Source organism: Chionomys nivalis, chromosome 5 (assembly GCF_950005125.1).
Source record: "Chionomys nivalis chromosome 5, mChiNiv1.1, whole genome shotgun sequence".
Taxonomy (NCBI): Eukaryota; Metazoa; Chordata; class Mammalia; order Rodentia; family Cricetidae; genus Chionomys; species Chionomys nivalis.
The window spans coordinates 64,064,722-64,085,231 of NC_080090.1; the positions used below are offsets into that span (position 1 = coordinate 64,064,722).

General features: G+C 41.1%; 1 protein-coding gene across 5 annotated transcripts in view; it reads left to right on the plus strand.

Annotated features, from left to right (window-relative positions):
• Ralgps2 (Ral GEF with PH domain and SH3 binding motif 2) overlaps window positions 1-20,510 on the plus strand; it is a 139,045-nt gene that overhangs the window by 39,848 nt on the left and 78,687 nt on the right. For all 5 annotated transcript variants that reach the window (XM_057769272.1, XM_057769275.1, XM_057769273.1 and 2 more), the window contains 2 exons: window positions 6,566-6,670; window positions 7,770-7,820. In XM_057769272.1, coding sequence (XP_057625255.1) covers window positions 6,566-6,670; window positions 7,770-7,820 — 156 coding nt within the window. The remainder of the gene's footprint in view (window positions 1-6,565; window positions 6,671-7,769; window positions 7,821-20,510) is intronic.

Genomic DNA, 20,510 nt, shown 5'->3' on the forward strand with positions numbered 1-20,510 from the left:
AAATTTAATAGAAATTAATACTTTTTTCTTTTATGGGCTGTTGTTGGTGGTGTGTGTGTGTGTGTTTCACATGAGTGTAGAAGAGGGTGTCAGGTTGTCTAGCTGGAGTTACAGGTGGTGCGAGCCGTCCAACATGGGTGCTGGGAGCTAAATCTTGTCAACTGGAAGAGCAGAAAGCACTTTTGAACAGCTGAACTATCTCTCCTGCCCTTAATTAATATTGTTTAAAATATAGCTTTTAAACTTTGCATAAATGACTGGTGGTTCTTTATTGCCTACTGACTAACTTTAGATGCTCCCATAGGCAACCTTTAATCCAGGCTTTGGTATATTGTGGACCTGTTTGTTCTTATGTGTAGGCCAGAGGCAATGTTGCCTGCTGTCCTCCGCCATTCTCTGTTTATGTTTTCAGGCAGCATCTGTCCTAGCTTGCTTTCTTTTGGTATACCGTCAAACCTCTTAACTAAAACTAACTTGGTCTAGAAAGGGTTTGTTTGGTTTACATGTAGCACTCCCATCATTGGGGGAAGTCAGGACAGGAGCTTGAAGTAGAAACTATGGAAGAATGCTGCTTACTGGCTAGCTCCCTTTGACCTCGCTCAGTTTGTTTTCTTAGATGGTCCAGGCCCACTTGTCTAGGGATGATGCCAGCCTCAGTGGGCTGGACCCTCCCCATAAATTATCAGTCAAGACAATTCCCCACAGACATGCCACAGCTAATGTGACAGTTCTCCAATTCTTCTGTCTTCCCAGATGACTCTAGTTTGTGTCTAGTTGGACATTAAAAACTAATTAGCAGAGTGTCTTAACACTGAACCCTGAGCGCACAAACTGAGCTAGACTAGCTAGGCTGTAAGCTCCAGGACTCCTCTCATCTCCGCTGCCCCAGTGATGGTGCCTAGGAGCCAAGCTCAGGTCCTCACGCTGGCACAGCTGCTTCAGCCTTAATTCCCATTAGTGCTCTAACTGAAATTTAACGTTCTCTTCAGAGAGTATCACATTGTGTTGATGTTACATAGCAGTCGGTTTTCCCCCTTCTGTCACAACTTGGGTATATCAGTTTTTCCACAAGGAATTTTTTCCTTTCTCACTGCACAGAAAAGAAATTTTGTCTTTCCAGATATATTTCAAATACTGTATTTTTAACAAACTCTTTTCTAATCCTATAAACAGATGGGAGGTATTTTTGAAACTATAACTTAAAAAACATATTTTCTTGTATAAATTTGTTCCTAGCTTTTCTTTCTTGAGACAGATTGTGTGTTTACTTGTGATACTGTGGCTCTGTTCCTTACATTTGTCATGTGTATGTGGTTAGTGTGTTTGTAACTGTGTATCCAGTTCACAGGAAGCAGTGTATGAACACTTACCAAATAAAAGATGATTTCATTTGAACAAAAATTGTTTCTTCTCCTAAAAGTAAGTGAATTGTGTTGGACTTCAGACTAATAATACACTTTACTGGATGAGAAGGAAGGTTATGGAGATCTACCCTTTAAATAGTTCTGCCTGGCACAAAGCATGTTTTCCCACTGTGCTAAGCTTTAGACTTGTTAACATATCAATGCAGGTTTCCTTAAAAGGTGATATTTATGGACACAATACTTAACTTGAACCTGTTGACTTCTTCCTTAATATTTTTTGTGGCCTTTAGGCCACTAGTTTGTCAAACAGGTCAGTCAGTTATCTTTAACTTCTTTATTCAAGTTCTCAGGACACAGGTAGAGTGCAGCCGTACATACTACCACACACACTCTTAACCCAGGTCCTAGCTGAGCTTGTTCCTCCCAGGCCTCTTGACCTAGGCCTCCACTGTCTGTCTGACATTCTTCTTTAATTAGCCTGCACTTGGACGGGCCGCTCAGTTCTTCACAGTCCTCCCACAGACAGCCACACAGTCAGCTTATCACAGCGGCAGACCTGCTGCTGTCTTCTGCCTTCCTCTCATTTCCTTTGCTGTGATGATAAATTCCACTACAAAAGCAGCTTCAGGGAGAAAGGCTTAGTTGGCTCACAGTTCCAGATGGCAGCCTGTCACCGTGGGAAGTCAGGACTGCAGGAACTTGAAGCAGCTAGTACATTACATCCCATTCAAGAGCAGAGAGCAGTGGATTAATACACTCATGCTGTGCTCAGCTGCTTCCTCCATTCTTAGACAGTCTAAGAGTTTCTGCCCCAGTAGCTTTTCCTGGCCTCTCCCAGGGGATCCAACCCTTCTCTACAGTGCCAAGCCTTGAATTCTCTCTGAGACCCCTTGGTCGTTGACTAAGGTTTCTGTCCTGCCCAGTTCCTGTAATCATTAAGTCCCACAGAAATTACACAGAGGTCTATATTAATTATAAACTGATTGGTGAAGCATCTCAGGCTTCTTATTAACTCTTATAACTTATATTAGCCCATAATTCTTGTCTGTATCAGCCATGTGTCTTGGTAACTTTCTCGGTGAGGCAGTCACATCTGGCTTGCTCTGTGTCTGGGTGACGACTGCAGACTGAAACTTTCCTCTTCCCAGAATTCTCATCGCCCTGCCTCTACTTTCTGCCTGGTCTCCCCACCTATACTTCCTGCCTGGCTACTGGCCAATCAGTGTTTATTTAAAATACAAGTGACAGGGTCCAGACCACTGTCCCACATACAGCATTGGTCCTGGGACTTCTTCTGCAGCTGAGGCTGCACCTTTACTACGGCTGCTCCAGACCTCTCTACAAGAATTCCAGCTACACCATATGGTGCAAAGCAGCAGCTCCTCTCCGTGACCTCTTTATGCTTTCAACCTCAGTACCATGTGAGGCTCTTATATCTTGTCATGTTCAGCTTCCAGCTTGAAGTTCAGCCTGGGCCTCACTGTGTGCTGGCCTCAGGGAAATACTTCCCAGAAGATTTTGTCTCGGTGATGCTGTACTCCTAATAATCGCGGATGACTCTTAAGCACTGACTATTTCCATAGAGTCTTAATCCAGATTGTCACGTGAACAGCCTGGATAGTCTGTGCTTTGCTCTGAAGCTTCACAGCCAGACCTCCATTGTCTGCATTTGAAGAGGTGACCTATTGATGAACGGACGCTTAAAAGAAATTCCACACTAGCTCAGAATTGAGAAATAGATAGTTATTTATTTGGGGGTAAACTCACAAATCAGAATTTTCTGCTTGAACGGTGGACAGAGGTTGAATCCAACAATCAGAACGAGCAGCCACGTAAAAGGAAGGGCGGACACAGGTTCTACACCACATATATAGTATAAGAGGTCACGTCCCAGTAGGCGGGTAATCACCTCCCCCTTTTGTTTAAATAAGAGAGTTCTAAGCCTAATACAAAATTATATACAACAAGAACAAATATCCTATCCTAGCTGGCTTAAGTCTTATATAATGAATAAGTTGGCCAAGTCATGAGAGGAAAGTAACTACAATTATCTAGTCTCCAACCCCATTGAAGATCTGAAAAGGGAAAAAATATTACTTGAGTAAACAGGAAGTTCAGTCAAGCAACTTCCAAAATGTGCAGCAAATGACAGAGACAACTGACTACCTGGGCAATCACCCAAAGTCTCATTTGCAACGTGGAAGCAACCAACTTTGGCTAAGGCCTATAATAACTGTCAGACTATTTTTAAAGGCAAGAATTTTTTTAAAACTGTCTTACCCTTTCTTGGCAAGATTAGACAGTCCTGCTTATCCATTTTCGGATACTATGTATCTTGTTAGTGGTTAGGCATGGGCATTTTTTTTATTTAACAAAGGCCAGTTTTTGCTAAGAAGACAACAAGCTCCAAGTGGAGTGTCTTCAGTGCTCAGCATTCTCTCGGGAATAGATCGGTGCTGCCAGGAGCAATTGTGTCTCACTTTAACTGAACTCTAAGTTTAAATGACATTTTCTACAGCTCTTTGAAATGGTTGAAGATTATCTATCTATGCAGAATATAATCTCTATCTAAAGAACCTGATTAGTCTAACTGTAAGTATAACAAACATAGATGACTATTGATCTGTAATTCTTAATACCTATATAACTTAAAGACTAAGACAATAAACAACTGTGCAATAAATGAGGACAGTGACCTCCAAATGTAAACAATGTGTAAGTATCAGAGGTAGAAATACAATCCATAGTATTAGCAAAAAAGGTACTAAAAGTTGCATTGGTAATGAAGTCTGCCATAATGATTTACTTATTACCTGATGATGTGATCCGGTGAACAGCAGTCTTTACTGTCCAGCAGATGGCTTAGTTGCAGAGTTGCGACTAGAAGCAGTGCAACTGGTGACCTTGGTACTGGTTAGATACTGAGAAATATGTGTTGCTTGACAAATTAAAAGCAATTAAATCAATTCCATATATGGAGAAAGAAATCTAGGGGTAGGGAGCAGAAACCAAGAGCTGCACTAGTTGCCATACAGCAAGTAATTGCCCTACCCTGGGGAATCCAGAGGTTGTACGTACATGTGCTTGGGAAATTTCCAAGTCGCCACACGCAGCAAACTCCCCTGTGATGGATTTCTACAAAAAACTGCTTTAGGCAAGCAAGCCTCTCTGGGCCTTGGAAGGACCAGGCCGTTCACCCAGTGGGCGTGAGCCCTATTGATGAACGGATGCTTAAAAGAAATCCCACACTAGCTCAGAATTGAGAAATAGATAGTTGTTTATTTGGGGGTAAACTCACAAATCAGAATTTTCTGCTTGAACGGTGGACAGAGGTTGAGTCCAACAATCCAAATGAGCAGCTGGCCAAAAGGAGGAAGAAAAGGGGCAGACGCAGGTTCTGCGTCCACGTATATAGTATAAGATGCCATGACCCAGTAGGCGGGTAATCACAAGCTGCAAGTCTTCCTACAGCATGAGTTTTCTTTCAGCATTCTTGGCTTTTAAGATCTTAGAAAACAGCCCTTTAAGCTCAGAGCATTCAGTGGCTTTTCTAGCCCAAAGTTCTAAAATCTTCCAAAAACCACTGTCAGGTCAGTCCCAACAACCCCTGTCTTCTGAAACCAGGTTTGTTGTAGTTGCTTTCTGTTGTGCTAAATACTGTTGGGAGAAGGGTCATTTGTTTGTCCCAGCCGCCCAACCATGAAATAACCACTCAGAAAACCATATTATTTGCAATACTGTTTGGCCAATAGCTTAAGCGTATTTCTGGCTAAACTCATATCCTAAACTAACCTATCTCTACTATTCTGTATATGGCCATGTGGCTGTGGCTTACCAGCTAAAGTTCCCAGCATCTGTCCTAGGCAGCTAATCCATAGCTTCTCCTAACTCCGCCTTCTTCCTGCCATGCTATAGGCCAAGCCAGTTTTCTTTTTTCATTAACCAATAAAATCAACATATAGACAGAAGGACTTCCCACACCATTTCCTCTTTTCTGTTTAAACAAAAAGGAAGGCTTTCCATGACCAAAAGCAACTCGGGGAGGAAAGGGTTTATTTCCGTTTACAGATTGAGTGTGCAGGAAGTCAAGGAAGAAAACTGAAGGCAGGAACTAAAGTAGATTCCTTGGAGGAAAGCTGCTTACTGGCTTGTTCTCTCTGCCAGCTTTCTTAGACAGCCCAGATCCATCTGCCTAAGGGTGGTGCCTCCATCAGTGTCTGGGCTCAATTAGCAGTCAAGAAAATGCCCCACAGACATGTCTACAGCACACAGTCCGATGGGGGCTATTTTTTCATTAAGTTCCCTTTTATTAGATGTGTCAAATTGACATCCACGATCAATCATTAACATATATTAACAAGTATGAATGGCTTAGACCATTGTTTAATAAGTGGAGTTCTGAATATTATCTTGTAGTTTATATTACGAGTATTTTCTATTTCTCCTAGTTTTTAAAGTTACAAATACAGTCATGCCTTACATAATGGCATTTTGATCAATAGTGACTTTGTGTATGGGTGCCATGATCATGTTGTAGCCATTGTGGATTGTGTGAGTAAACTGTGGTGATAATTGACAGGGTTGCTTAACAACACATTGACAGTATCTGAATTGTTAGGTGATGCATGACTGTAGATGTGCAGTGTTCTCTTTTCTTTCCCTTCTTCTGCAACTAGGGAACATCAGAAGGTTTATTGAAAAAAATACAGTAGTGTGGCTTACATAGGAACCTAAAAGAAATGGAAATTCAACATTGCTTTCAAATTTTCTGACTCTTTATATAACATTCTTCCAACTAAGCAACATGCTCTACTCACCTTTTCTGTATCTTTTATTACACAGTGTTCTTAGCTCCGGTGTGTGCCAGGTGTGTGTGTGTATGTGTGTGTGTGTATGTTCATGTGCATGTAGACATAAGCTCTTGCATATAGGTGTCTTCATTCACTCTCTAGTTTGATTTTGAGAGCGGCTATCGCTGAACCTAGAGCTTATGAGTCAGCTGGTCTGATTGGCCAGCAAATTCCATGGGTCCTCTTTTCTCTGCATGCCGCCCAGCACTGGAGTTATAGAAGTGTACAGTCTGCTTAGATTTTACATGAATGTTGGAGACTCCAAGTTAGGTCCTCAGTTTTTGAGGACTGTCTTCTTTATGTGACTCTGGCTGAGACAGTGTCTAAGGGCTGTGTTTTCTTCTTTGACAGAAAAGTAGCAGCTCTGAGTCGCTAAGTGAGAAGGGCTCTGAATTGAAGAAAAGCTTTGATGCAGTGGTATTTGATGTTCTTAAGGTTACACCGGAAGAATACGCGGTAAGCTTTCTGCCTCTAGCTTTCCAGTATTTGCACGCAGTTCATATACTTGAGTTACTGTGACTGAGTTAGAGCTGGAGTCTAGCACAAGTGTAGAGCAAGAGAAAGATGAGGTGGAGGGGCAGCTTCCTTTTTAAAGGGCAGCTTCTTGTTCCCCCCTCTGGTAAAGAATGAATACGTACCTATCTCTGCCTTTGCTGACTCAAACCACCTTAGTATGTTCAAAAGTACTTTTTGCTATTTTGTGAATTTAAAAATTGGAAAATATGATTTCTCAATCATAAGACTATCATGAATTATCTAGAAAATCTTTTTTTTAAAAGATTTATTTATTTCTTATGTATACAACATTCTGCCTCCAGGTATGCCCGCATGCCAGAAGAGGGCGCCAGATCTCATTACAGATGGTGGTGAGCCATCATGTGGTTGCTGGGAATTGAACTCAGGACCTCTGGAAGAACAGCCAGTGCTCTTAACCACTGAGCCATCTCTCCAGCCCTTTAGAAAATCTTTTTTGCTGACATAAATGTTCATTTATTTAGGTCTTTCTTTACCTTTTGTTAACTAAATAAACTGCTTTTTTGGTCTTGAACCACTCTGCATTCCAGGAATAGTGTTCTTGTTTGTAGTGTGTGTTTATACTCTCCTGATTGCTTCTCTTAAGTTTTTTTGTTTTGTTTTGTTTTTTAACATGTATTTGTTTATTTGTATGAGAAAGGGGCACATACACAATGGTACATGAGTGGTCAGAGGGCAGCTTGAGAATTTGTTCTTTGCCTCTGCCATGTGGGGACGAGGGATTGAACATCTTGAATTTAGGCCATCAGCCTTAGTGCTGAGAGAACTGCTGATCCATCGATGGATGGCAGTGCCCAGATGTTCTCTCTACCGGCCTCCCTAGGGATGAGATAACTAGGAGTGATATGTGTAATGGCAGAAAGACTACGCTTTCTATTCCCTGTAAGTATTTAAAGACTGTAGATTCTGTAATTTAGTATGGAGTAGAAATTTTATTTCTTTTATTTTGAATAAATTTTGTATCATGGGGTTCCAAAGAACTTGGCATTCAGAACGAAATAAAACCCCCTTTGTCTTTCAGGGTCAGATAACACTAATGGATGTGCCAGTGTTTAAAGCTATTCAGCCAGATGTAAGTAGTTCTAAGATTTCTTGTGAATACAAAGAATGATTAGCCATGTTATCTTAAGATGTTTAAGAAATTCAAAACGTATTTTATATTAATCATAGATGTCAAAAGCTTATAATTTACCTATGTTTTATTCAGTCCTTAGAGACTCAAACGACACTCACCATAGTACATTTTTTTTTTTAAACTTTATTTTATGTGCATTGATGTGAAGGTGTCAGATCCCCTGAAACTGGATTTTCAGACACTTGTAAGCTGCCATGTGGGTGCTGGGAATTGAACCCGGGTCCTCTGGAAGAGCAGTCAATGCTCTTAACCGCTGAGCCATCTCTCCAGCCCCCATAGTACATTTTTTAATCATAAGTGGGATGTTTGAGTCAACTAATTTGATTTCATTACTGAAGGAAGTAATAGACTTATAGAAGTTAAATGATTTACTCAGAAGATTGAAGCTTTTTTTTTTAAATTTTTTGTTGTTTTTCTTTTTAAAATATTTATTTATTTATTATGTATGCAATATTCTGTCTGTGTGTATGCCTGCAGGCCAGCAGAGGGCACCAGACCCCCTTATAGATGGTTGTGAGCCATCATGTGGTTGCTGGGAATTGAACTCAGGACCTTTGGAAGAGCAGGCAATGCTCTTAACCTCTGAGCCATTTCTCCAGCCCCAAGATTGAAGCTTTTTAATAGGCAGGTGAAAATTAGACATAACTTAGTAATTTTACCCTCTACCTTAATTTTGTATGTGATTATGTTATTTTAGCTTATTTAATTTTTAAAAATTACTCTGTGTGCTCACATGATGTAAGTGGTGTGGGGACATTGCACCTTCCTGTGGAGCATGAACTTAGGTGGCCAGGCTGGGCAGTGCTGGGTTGACACTCTAGAGGAGGACCAAGAAACACATTTCCCCCCAGTAAAAAAAAGGACTAATGGTACATATCTGCCCACTCTCTGTAAACATGGGTGTGTGTGTTCGAATATGTTTATAGTTTATCTTTTGGGTTTTTTGAGGCAGAGTTTCTCTGTGTAGCCCTGGCTGTGCTAAAACTTCTTCTGTAGACCAGGCTGTCCTCAAACTCACAGAATTCCCCCTGCCTCTCCCTTCTGAGTGCTGGGATTAAAGATGTGTATCACCATGTCCAGAATAGTTTATCATTTTAAGGCCTGTGTATAGTAATATTTTTGTTTTATTGATGAGGGAATAGTGAAGTTATTTTTTAAATACAACTGTCTTAGTCTGCTTTGTATTGCTATAGCAAAATGCCTGGTGCTGGGTACTTTATATAGAAGAGGTCTATTTACATAAAAGTTTTAGAGGCTGGCAGTTCAGGACCTTAAGTGAAAGTCCCATGGGCTGTCTCACAATGTGGCAGTAACGTAGAAAAGGAAATGGCTGTGTGAAACGACCAAGTGTGGTGGTCTTTGTGCCAGCCCACTCCCGGAGAATTACCCCACTCCTTGAGTGCTCCTGCGCTGACTCCTTTGTACAAGATTCCACCTCTAACTACTTCTCCTGTCTCCCTGCACTGGAGACTTGGCCTTACTTAGCACATGTGCCCTTGGGGACACATTCAGGTCATATCTAAACTATAATAATAGCTCGGTGTTGGTACTAGGCTTAGATTCTGAGAAGACAGTTTTTGCTCTTAGTGAGTAAGACTATAAACTTAATTTTTTTGACCTCCAAACAAAGCCATTTTGATAATTCATGGTTGGTTCTTTTGGGAATAATGCGAATTACTTGTTGTGTTACATACAAATCTATAGTGACCTAAAGCACTCTAATAACTAATAAAGCATTACATCTAAGGTATAAACAGGTTATCATGATTGTTTTTTCCCTAGGTAGGCTATGTAATGTGTTAGTATCTCAACTTTGCTGCCTATCAAGTGATGGGAGAGCTGCCTGCATGTTCTCTGGTCCCTGTCATTTTCCACAAGCCTCTTGATTGTCTTTCTCTACACTGCAGAGGGCTTCAAAAGCAGAGCTATTGGATTAATAGTAAACAAAGAAGAACTGTATACTTTATAAATAATGGGCAGACAATGGTTTTTGTATTTCAATGGTCAAAACAAAAACCTCTGGGATATTCATTTCTGTTAGTCTTGGCAAAACTATCCCTTCCCCTAGAATTTAAGTCTTCTAAGAATAATTTTTCTTTTGACGAAACCCATTTATAATTGCTCTTTCACGTGACTCGTGATAACCCATGGAAATCTAGTATCATTTATTTAACTGTGCATCATGTAGTAGCCACATTATAAAGTAAAAAGAAGTAGGTAAAATCAATAGGTGATTTTATTTAACCTACAATATCCAAAGTATTTCTGCTCATAATTGGCATAGGTTTTTATTCAGATATTTTATACTTTCCCCTTGTGCTAAGTTTTATGATCCTAGAGTTGCCTTTAGATTACTGCATGTTTTTAGCTGGGGTAGCTTCCTTTCAGATGTTGTGTACATTGTACACTAGGATGTTAGCTGAAGATGTAGGCTTCCATTCGAGAGGATTTATCGTTTACCTTTGGACACTGAACAGTACTTTGTGAACCTTCGCTTCCCTTGGCTTCATTTCCTCACACACAGTCTTCTTCAGCACAGTCCCTTTGATCCCCACTCCCCAGCCCTTTTCGAAACAAGGTCTTAGGTAGCCTGGGCTAGCCTTGAACTCAGTATGTATAGCTGAAAGTATAAGACCGGATTGCCCTTTCTCCACCTCCTTAGTGCTGGGTTATAGGTATCCACTACTGTGCTCAGCTCTGTTGATTTTGTTCTACCTTAATAAATACCTAGTTTTTTCTACTGTCAGCTCCCCAATCTAAGAAACCATCTTTTCTCCATTGGGTCTCTGCGGTGCCCTCTCATTTGATCTGTGTAGATACTGGTCACTTTTCTAGTCACCGTGCCCAAGATACCCACAAGAGCCAACTTGAGCTTTGTGGTTTGAAAAAGTCCCATCTGCCTGGTGGGGAAGATGTGGTGAACCAGAGCCGTTGATATCTTGTAGGCCTTAGACAGAGGGGTGTGCTGGCACTCAGTGGGCCACTCAGCCCGGGGTATGGTGCTCTCCTCATTCAGAGTAGGTGGGTCTTTTACTTGGTCATTGTTGGAAAACCTTCACAGGCACTCCTGGACATGTGCTACATCATCTTCTGAGTGACTAAGTCCATTCTGTTGACAATACAGATAAACGATCACAGTGAGCTTCTACTCTGTTCTGACCCCTGGGATCTGTTCTCTATCTCAAGGCAAGCAACATTGAAAATGTGTTCACATGACTCCTGTCAAACCACCTCAGTGGTTTTGAAAACCATCACTACAGGATCTGTGAATCTCTTCATCATGTTGCCTTTTCTTGCTTCTAAACACATTTTCTACTCTTTGATCTAGCAAAATGGCCTCCTTTTAATCCTTCATTGCCGAGCCTGTGCTTCTTCTGCTTAACTACCTCTTCTTCCTTGAGTTGTCAGGGGAAGTTGGACTTGTTTGCTTTTCTGTGGACTAACATCTTATACTTGTCATCTGCAGTGTTGTGCTGTAATGCAGTGAGTATACTGAGTGCCTGTTATGTGTTAGCACTGGTTTAGTTGCTGGAGAAATAACAGTAAACATGCACTGAGATTTGCCCCCACAGATTGTATGTTCCAGTGAGGTGAGCTAAACAGTATTATGAAAACTAAAGGGGGAGATCAGAGGACATGGGGTGTAGAGGGGTTTCAGTTTTAGATTGGATCATCAAGAAGACTTAACTGAGAAGCAAAATCCTTAAGGAGGTGAGACTGTATACTATGAGGGCAGTGGGTTGTGACATCTTTTGGGATTGAATGACCCTTTCACAGGGGTACCCTAAGGCCATTGGAAAACACAGATGTTTACATTCCTAACAGAAGCAAAATTACAATCACGAAGTAGCAATTAAAATAATTTTATGGTTGGGGTCACTACAACATGGGAAACTGTATTAAAGGGACTCAGCATTAGGAAGATTGAGAACCACTGTATTAAGGTATTTTGGGGAAATGTGTTTTATTCAGGAACAGGTGAGCAAAGGCTAGTGAATTATGTTTTTCTAAGTTAGGTGAAAGGGCTATGTGTAAGAGACAGCAGTTGAGTGAGGGACTAGATGAATATGTTACTTTGGAGACAGTTATTCTGATGAAGGTGGTAAGCCATTGGTGTCCCACCTGCCCGCTCCCAAATAACCACATGGAGACTTCTTGTTAATTATGAACACTTGGCTGATAGGTTAGACTTGTTTCTAACTAGTTCTTACAACTTAAATTAACCCATTTCTATTCATTTACTTCCTGCCTTGTGGCTTTATTACCTTCACTCACAGTAGTGCTCACTTTGCTTTCCTGCTTTCTCTGTATCTGGTTGGTGATTCCTCCCTTCTTCTTCCTAGTATCCTCTGTGTCTGGAAATCCTGCCCTAGCTGTTGGCTGTTCAGCTCTTTAATAAACCAAGCAGAGTGACACATCTTCACAGTGTACAAAAAGATTTTTCCACAACACATTGGGGGAGTTGTTTCTAACTGTGTGTGTTCATGTGAGTATAATTGCCCATGGAGTTGAGAAGTCGGTGTCAGAGTTAACAGGTGACGGTGAAGTGTCTGATGTGGGTTCTAGGAATCAAACTCAGGGCCTCTTCAAGAGCAGTATGTTTTCTTAACCACTGAGTCATCTCTCCAGTATGTTTTCTTAACCACTGAGTCATCTCTCCAGCCAATCATAAGAGTGTTTTGAGCATAAGACTAACATTATTTTCTGATTTAGGTTTTAAGTAACTCGTACTGTTGACAGGATATAAGGTGAACAAGATAATTTGAGAGACATGTGCTTGCATTAGTGTATGAGTGGAAAGATGGGGAGAACTTGTCACACCGTGTATGCAGGGGGAGTCATGGCGCCAGAGTGGTCTAAAATCAAATGTGAGTAGCTGATAGTCTCCAAAGTGAGAAATTACAATGTTTGTATCACACTGCTGCCATTCACGTAGAACATAATGTGCGGTGCTGGACCAAGAGGGACCGGCAGATTTGGTTGACAAGGGCAAGAGTTTGACTTCGGACATTATTAATTTTACATGCTTCTTAACCCCTTCCCAGGGAACAGTTCAGTCAGGCAGTGTATAATGGCATGTGTTTGTAGTCTGAGCCGGAAATGTCAATTTGAAAGATATCAGTATAAAGCTGTGATGTGTGGTGCACATGAGGCCTGAGGGTAGTTGTAGAAGATGTGCTTAGCACTAGGCCTTAGGTTCAATCCCCTTGTCCAAATAAATAAAATGTGGATAGGATTGCCAGGAAGTACGTTAAGAAGAGCCCTGTCTGAGATGTGTAGGAACTGCCAAGGAGATCAAAGGGCAGCAACAGGCCAGTCATCTGGAAAGAAACTAGTGCAGCGTGATATTGGTTGTGTCCAGGATAAGCAGTAGTATTTAGGAAATGCTCACAAAATGGAAGGAAGTTTTAACAAACTCATAGAAATAGGGAGCAATGTAAACCAAGATATTCTTGTTAGATATCAGTCTTGCTGAAACACAAGATTACTTTATATCTGCCAGCATATGTAGGATGTGTCATGTGGCAGAAGAATGCTTGTTATTTTATTATGAAATTAAAAAAGACATAAACAAGGTTGAAAGAACTGTAAGATAAATTTCTGTGTTCTAGCCTGTCCCCCTAAAGCCTTTCTGGTACCTCCCACTCAAATGAACAGCGTCCAGTAATAGACTGTATTATTCCTGTCTAGTTGCTCGTCGTTCCCCAAGTATAGGTATTGCTTAATAATATGTACCATTTCAAGTTTCAGCTTTCCAGACTTTGATGTAAATGGCATTTCAATGCTTTTGTGTTTGTCTTGTTTTTTTATGCTAAGCATTGGTGGCTAGCATCCATCTAGGTACAGACTTAAATTATTAGTCCTGGCCTATAAACCACAAACATCGCTGAAACTACTGAACACCAATGAATAGTTTCTGAAATAGTACTACATTTTAGAAATCTTTAAGCTGTGGTATCAGCTGATGTAATATATTTGCTTTTTTATTAGCCTAAAGTGATATGTATTTCTTACATGTGGAGTTAACATACTAATCTCACTAAGGAGTGAAGGACTTTCTTGTTAAACTTAAGCTAGTGGCTATCTCTGAGATGAAACTACTGTATTTATTTTCATGTCTGTTCCAAATTTGAATTCTACATGTAACCTCATATAAAGTGTTAAATAAATTATACACATACTTCATGAAAGTCTTTTACATCTTAAACTATCAAAAATCATTTTCATATGAAAGTGAGAGAGTCCGGGAGCCAGCCCAGGGCCGTGACAGGTTTCTAACAGCCCCTGCCAGGGAACTGAGATAGCTGGAGCTGAGCAAACAGTTCTGGGGAAACTCAGGGCCAGTCAATCAGCAGATGACCACAGGCTCCCGATAACTAGCGCTAGTGTTCCCTACCCTAACCACTGGGACCTTCCACCAGTCGGTCCCCAGACTAATCTTTCCTCCACTAATCAGCCCCAGACTAAACCCTCCTCCCCGGAATTCCCCTGTTTAAAAGGAGCTTGTGACCTTCTTCGGGGGTCGCCATTTGCCACCCCAGCATGTTGTTAGTTTTTAAATTTTAATAAACACTTTTGCTGGCTGCATACCTGACTGATAAACACTCTTGCTGGCTGCATACCTGACTGTTGGTCTTTTCTTGGGGGCTTCCCTTAGACTTTTTTATCTGTAACCCCATCTTGTGCATGCTAACTAAGAAAGCAATTTGGCATTAGCTACTAATATGTGGGTTCAACCGAAGTTGGATAAAAAATATTTGGGAAAAATGGGTCTAGAAACTGTTGACAGGACACGCACATTGTTTAGAATATATGGTGGACACTTGCGAATTAATGCAAGCATCCCCTCATTTCATATAAAGGACTGGTATACAGGGCAGCCTGTGGCTAATGTGATGTGATTTATTCACATTTCCTCACGTTGTGATTTCTGTCATACAGAATCAGAATTTTGTTGTTCTCCCTGCTAGTACATAACCCCCTAGTGATGAGGGGAGCGTAGTGATGTGGTTGCCAGAGCCGGAAGGAAGTTGAGCATCTCCCACCTTCTGCCCTCACCGTGTTAGCGGGGCTTCTCTGTATCACAGTGCTCTGCTGCTCCTCTGCCTCGCCATTTTCCCCTGCCAGCTGCTGTAGGCTTTGCTGTCGCCTGCAAATCAGTGTCCAGCTCACAGTTCAAAATAAATTCTTTGGTTTATTTTTAATTTTAAAGTAGTGCTGGGAAAAAATCTCAGGGCCTTGCACACACTAAGGCTTTTACCCCTAGATGCTGAGTACATTCCCTCTCTCCCGCTTCTCCCATCTTCTTTGCCTGCCTGCCCTCCCTTCCTCCACCCACCCCCCACCCCTCACCCCACCGTTTAAAGGAGAAAGGATTTGTTTTTAGTTCAGATTCTGAGTTTTGGTACATCATGGCAGGGAAGGTGTGGCAAAATGGAGACATTTCTATCATGAATTTTCAGAAAGCAAAGAAAGGGAAATGTCAGCACTCTGTAATTTTCTTTTAAAGATTAGCTTCTTTTTATTTTATGTTTGCCTGCATGTATGTACCTATACATATGCAGTACCTGTGGAGATCAGAGGACAGCACTTGGAATTACAGACCTTGTGGGTGCTAGTAACCCAACCAAGTCCTCTGCAAGAGCAGCCAATGCGCTTAACCACTGAGCCATCTCTCCAGCCCTTCTAAACTTTAAGCTTTCATTTCACTTACTTTGTTTTTTGAATCGCAAAAGATTTCTAGTTATTAGAACAAGGAGTCGGAAGAGTCGTAATATTTTTTTCTTAGCTTTGCCACTCATGCATTGTACCACAAATATGTTCCTTGTCTTTGACTTTAAAAACCATGGATGTGCAAAGGAGTCCTTGGATCTGCCAGATCTTTGAGTAGTCCCAGCAGTGGGTCATCTCAGAACCAGAGCTGTATTATATGTAGTTAGAGCTGTCAGAAGAACGTCCATCAAAACTACAGCCTTCTTCAGGAGTGAGAACAGTGGAGGGGCCACCACAAGTCATGTGCTTGTTGGAGGTCTGTCATCATACACTGGCAAGAAACTTTGTCTCTTGTTTAGTGTGAACTGAAGCAGTGACTGTTAATCCCTTCTCGTGTCTTAGCATGCTTGGAGCCATTTCTACAAAAGTCTGTTACCAGGGCTATGTGATATTTTTGTTGTTATTGCTGGTTATTTTTTGCTTTTATTTGTTTTGTTGTTGGTTTTGTTTCGAGACAGTGTCTCTCTGTGTAGCTGTGGCTGTCCTGGCACTTTCTCTGTAGATCAGGCTGACCTTGAACTGAGAGATCTGCCTGCCTCTGCCTTCCAAGTGCTGGAATTAAAGATGCACACCTTTAATGTGACATTAAAATGACATATTTAAAAGTGACATTCTTTCTGTATACAGAAGTGGGCGCCCCCCCCCCATTAATGTTTCTTCCTTAAGGCTGAATTTTCTAGTACTGATTAAGGACAAAAAGTTAACTAGAGGGCTTTATACATTCATTAATTCTAGTATCATTTCTGGTGCCCAGCCTTTATTAAAGTTTTTCTCATATCCATGGATCTCATCTCAAAGGTATGATTTCTCTTTGGATTATGAAGAAAGCTTTTACACATTCATAGGGCCTCTTTCCATAAGTTTTCTCATGTTGAAAAAGTTCTGACTGTATTCTGAAAGGTTCCATCAGATAAATTACTTTTCTATTGCTATGCTAAAACTCCATTACCAGGCAGCTTGCAGAAGGAGTTTATCTAGACTTATGATTCCCGAGGCTTAAGAATCACTCGTGGACAGGGGAGCATTGGCAGCCAGCCGCAAGTGTGGCTGTTGGAGTGGGAAATTGAGAACCTATCTTGAACTGCAAATTCAAGCAGAGAGCAGATTAGCGGTAGGTGAGGCTTTTACTCTCAAAGCTCCCCACCCTCACCCCCACAGCACACGTCCCACTACACTAACGTCTAGAGTAGTTTTGTCTGTTGTGAGTTTTCTGATGTTCTACAAAACTTGTATTCTGCTGAGGTCGTCGCTGCATTTATTGTGCTAGTGGTATTTCTCTTTAGGGTGAGTTTTGTATCTTCCAGTTCAGGGTGAGTTATGCCAGAAAGCTGACTTAAAATCCAGTAGTAACTCTTTAATCTTTCTGTAAGCCTTAATTAAGGGTTGAATTATATTTAAAATCTGCATGATAGTCATTTGCTGTGAGAAAACATTATTAAGGCTACTTACAGAAGGAAGGGTTTTATTGGGACTTACGGTTCTATGGCAGAAAGCTGGTGGATGCAGGAACTTGGAGTAGCAACCACTGAGTGCTCACATTCCTGATTCAGAGGCAGCACAGAACACTTACTGGGAATAGCTGGAAGCTTTTGAAGTCTTAAGCCCTTCCCCAGTGACATGCCCCAATAAGGCCATACCTCCTACTCTTTGCCAAACAGCTTCCAACTGAGGACCAAGTATTCAAATGCCTTGTAGGGGACACCTCATTCAGACCACGGCACAAGGTTCTTAAGTATTCTTAAACTTTTCTAACAAACACTATACATGCTGAAGAGAATGCCACACTTTAATTCCAACTAATAACAGAGCCAGAATATTTGGAAAAAAAAGAGATCTGTCTGTACTATACATGTATAGACTTCTTTCCCTGGCATTGCTCAATACAGTATAGCAGCTCAGTAGTCTGAACCTGAAGATCTTAAGGAGTTTGGGACATTTTTTTAATTAATTAATTAATTAGTTGTTGTTGTTGTTTTCTGTTTTCAGATTGGGTACCTTCCAAAATTGGAAAACTAAATGTAAGACACTTTTTGCCTAAGCTTTTCATATAAGGCATATAATTAACCTTAATTTATAAATTAAGAGCTGGTCCATTGATAACACTGAGAATGTAAATTGATTTATCTGTTGATCATTCAGAGCATCGCAACCTGGCACCAGCAGAGCAGACCTGCAGGCGCACTGTGTGAGGTGTTACACGTAAGCTACAGGTGCCGTAAAGCGTGATGGAGAACATGCATGGCTCCGTGCACAAATCTAATGATTTTTATGGTTTTGTTTTCAATCTGAGGGCGGTCCTGGAGCTAGTCTTCCAGTGAGTACTCAGAACTGCATCAGTGAACACACATTTTCTACTAGGAGATGTGAACCTCATCTGTATGATTGACACACTAAAGATTGTGGGAGAATGCTAGCCAAGTTAGGAAAATACTTCTGAAAAATTTATCTTTTGACATATTTCTTGCTGGATGTATAAAAGACTTTCTGTACAGATATTTTTGTGTCTGCCCAAAGACTATAATCTTAGCAACATACAAAATTCTAATAAATATTACCCTGTTTTAATAAAAATAGTCGTTGCATTAAAATGTGAGCAGATTGTGGAGTTCGTGAGAGAATAGAAGTTGCAAAAGGCCTTGTACACTAGAATAACGTGGGAGTTCTGTTAGAAGCAAGATGGAGCCGTTTGTCAGTGTGTGTAACTGCTGTTCCTTGCCTTGAACTAGTAAGGTCAGGCTTCTGGCAGGACAGAGAAGGCAAGGAAGACTGTTGTTTTGGCATCTGTGGAAGTAGAAATAGCTTCTGTCTTTATCCCTGATCTCATTAGAGGTAGCGCTGACATACCGGGAGGAGGGAAGTAAGGAAGACTTGCGTACTTTAGAAATTTAACATACCTTGTTATGTTGCATAGTTTCAGTTTTTTTTTCGTTTTTATTAAAAATACAAGCATAAAAAAATGCAAGCATGAATGGCATTTTATCTGTGGCGATGACTTCTTTATAACCATATAAACTGGGTACAAATGGATGTCCTGTCTCTTTAAAGCCTCCACCCTGAACACAAAGCTACCTCAACAGCAGCTAACCTTCTCATGAACATCCTCTGTCCTAGTCACTTCCCTCCCCCCAGTCTTTGGGGCTCCCTTTTCCTTTCCTCCCTCGATCTCTGTCTACATGCTGGTCTATATTGGCCTTTTCTCTTCTTCTGTCTATAGGTATCCCTACATCATCACCCTTAGAACAGTCCTTTTAAGAGTGTTGGAACCTACAAGATGAAATTTAGATCAAACCTACAAGACGTAAGAGAAGCTGTGACTCCTGTGAATTGAGTCATTCTGTCATAGGGTAGGTGGTCATCAGTTGTGGGGTTTTTGCCTTCCCTGTGCTTCTGAAATAAATGTAACTGGAAACTGATCTTCATAGTTACTGATTCACAGTGAATCCATGCACATTCTGAAATGCATTTGAGCAACTGTTAAAATTGTTTTATGTATTTGAGGCATTAGTTGAAGATTCTCTTTACTTGCTGAGTTTAGAATTGCAAGTTAAGCGCATTAAAAGAAATGTCAGTGTGCCAGGGCTGCGGGATTTCATTAAGTCTTTGCTGAGAAGGAGGCTTACTCGTGCAGTGCACCAAACAGTGCTGTCTGTCTTACCTTAGGCCTTACAAAGCATTGTGTGAGTCACTTAAGTCACTTCAGTTCTGTGGTATTCATGTTAGATGCTTCAGTATAGGCAGTTCTGTGTGACCAAGGCGTCAGTGTAAGGATGACAGTCACTGCAAAACATGTCTCCTGTCATACTGTAGTGTCATTTTGTAGGAAGATCCTGGAGTCTGAAAAAAAAAGGGAAGTTTTAAATTTTCTGTTTTTCTCTGAAGAAGTTAGATAATTAATGTCTGTAAAACGAACTGACAGTATCCAGATTTTAAAAAGGACAGCCAAATAAATTGTGTGCAGAGTAACAGGCCCTCCCTGCACTGCCTGAGCTCCCTCAGCCATTAGGTCACCTTCTTTGGTGCATCAAATTGTTTATTCACAGTGACTGCAGACCCGTTCTGAAAGCTCTTCTAAGAAAACATTTAGAGGGCACTGTGGTATCCACTTATAATCCTAGCACTTGGGAGGCTGAGGCAGGGGATTTGCAGTGAGTTCAAGGCCAGCCTGGGATAGCAAGACTTCATCTCACAAATACTTTGTTTTTCAAATAGATTAGTGAAGTACATTAGTCCCCCTCCCTAAGATCCCTGTACTGCCTGAGTGTGAGTGGATGTAGGCCAGAGGTCAACAGCAGATGTTCTCCTCTTTGCTCTGCACTTTTTGTTTTTAAGGATTTATTTGTTTTTGTCTGTACACTGTGTGTGTGCAATGCCTATAAAGGCCAGAAGAGAGTGTCCCCTGGAACTGTAATTCAGAAGGTTGTTAGCTGAAAGTGGTGCTGGGAACTGAACCCGCGTCCTCTGCAGGGTCAGGAAGTGCTGTTAGCTGCTGAGTCATCTCTAGTTCCTGCACTTTATTTTTGGAAATTAGGTGCCTGCTGCAGTGCTTGCCTGTAAACTGGGCATTGAACTTAGGTCCTCATAGTGGCATGGCAAGTACTTTAACAATTGAGCCATTTCCCCGGGCTGATGGGAGGTTAGGTAGAACAGGTCAAAATTCCCTAAAGTCTAGGCAGCTGTAAGTGCAGGTCAGGACTGAAGAAGAGAGTGCTGAGTCCTAATACAATTCTAGCTTTCTTTCTTTCTTTCTTTCCTTCTTTCTTTCTTTCTTTCTTTCTTTCTTTCTTTCTTTCTTTTTTTAAAAAATAAGATTTCTTTATTATGTATACAGCATTCTGCCTGCATGTATGCCTGCAC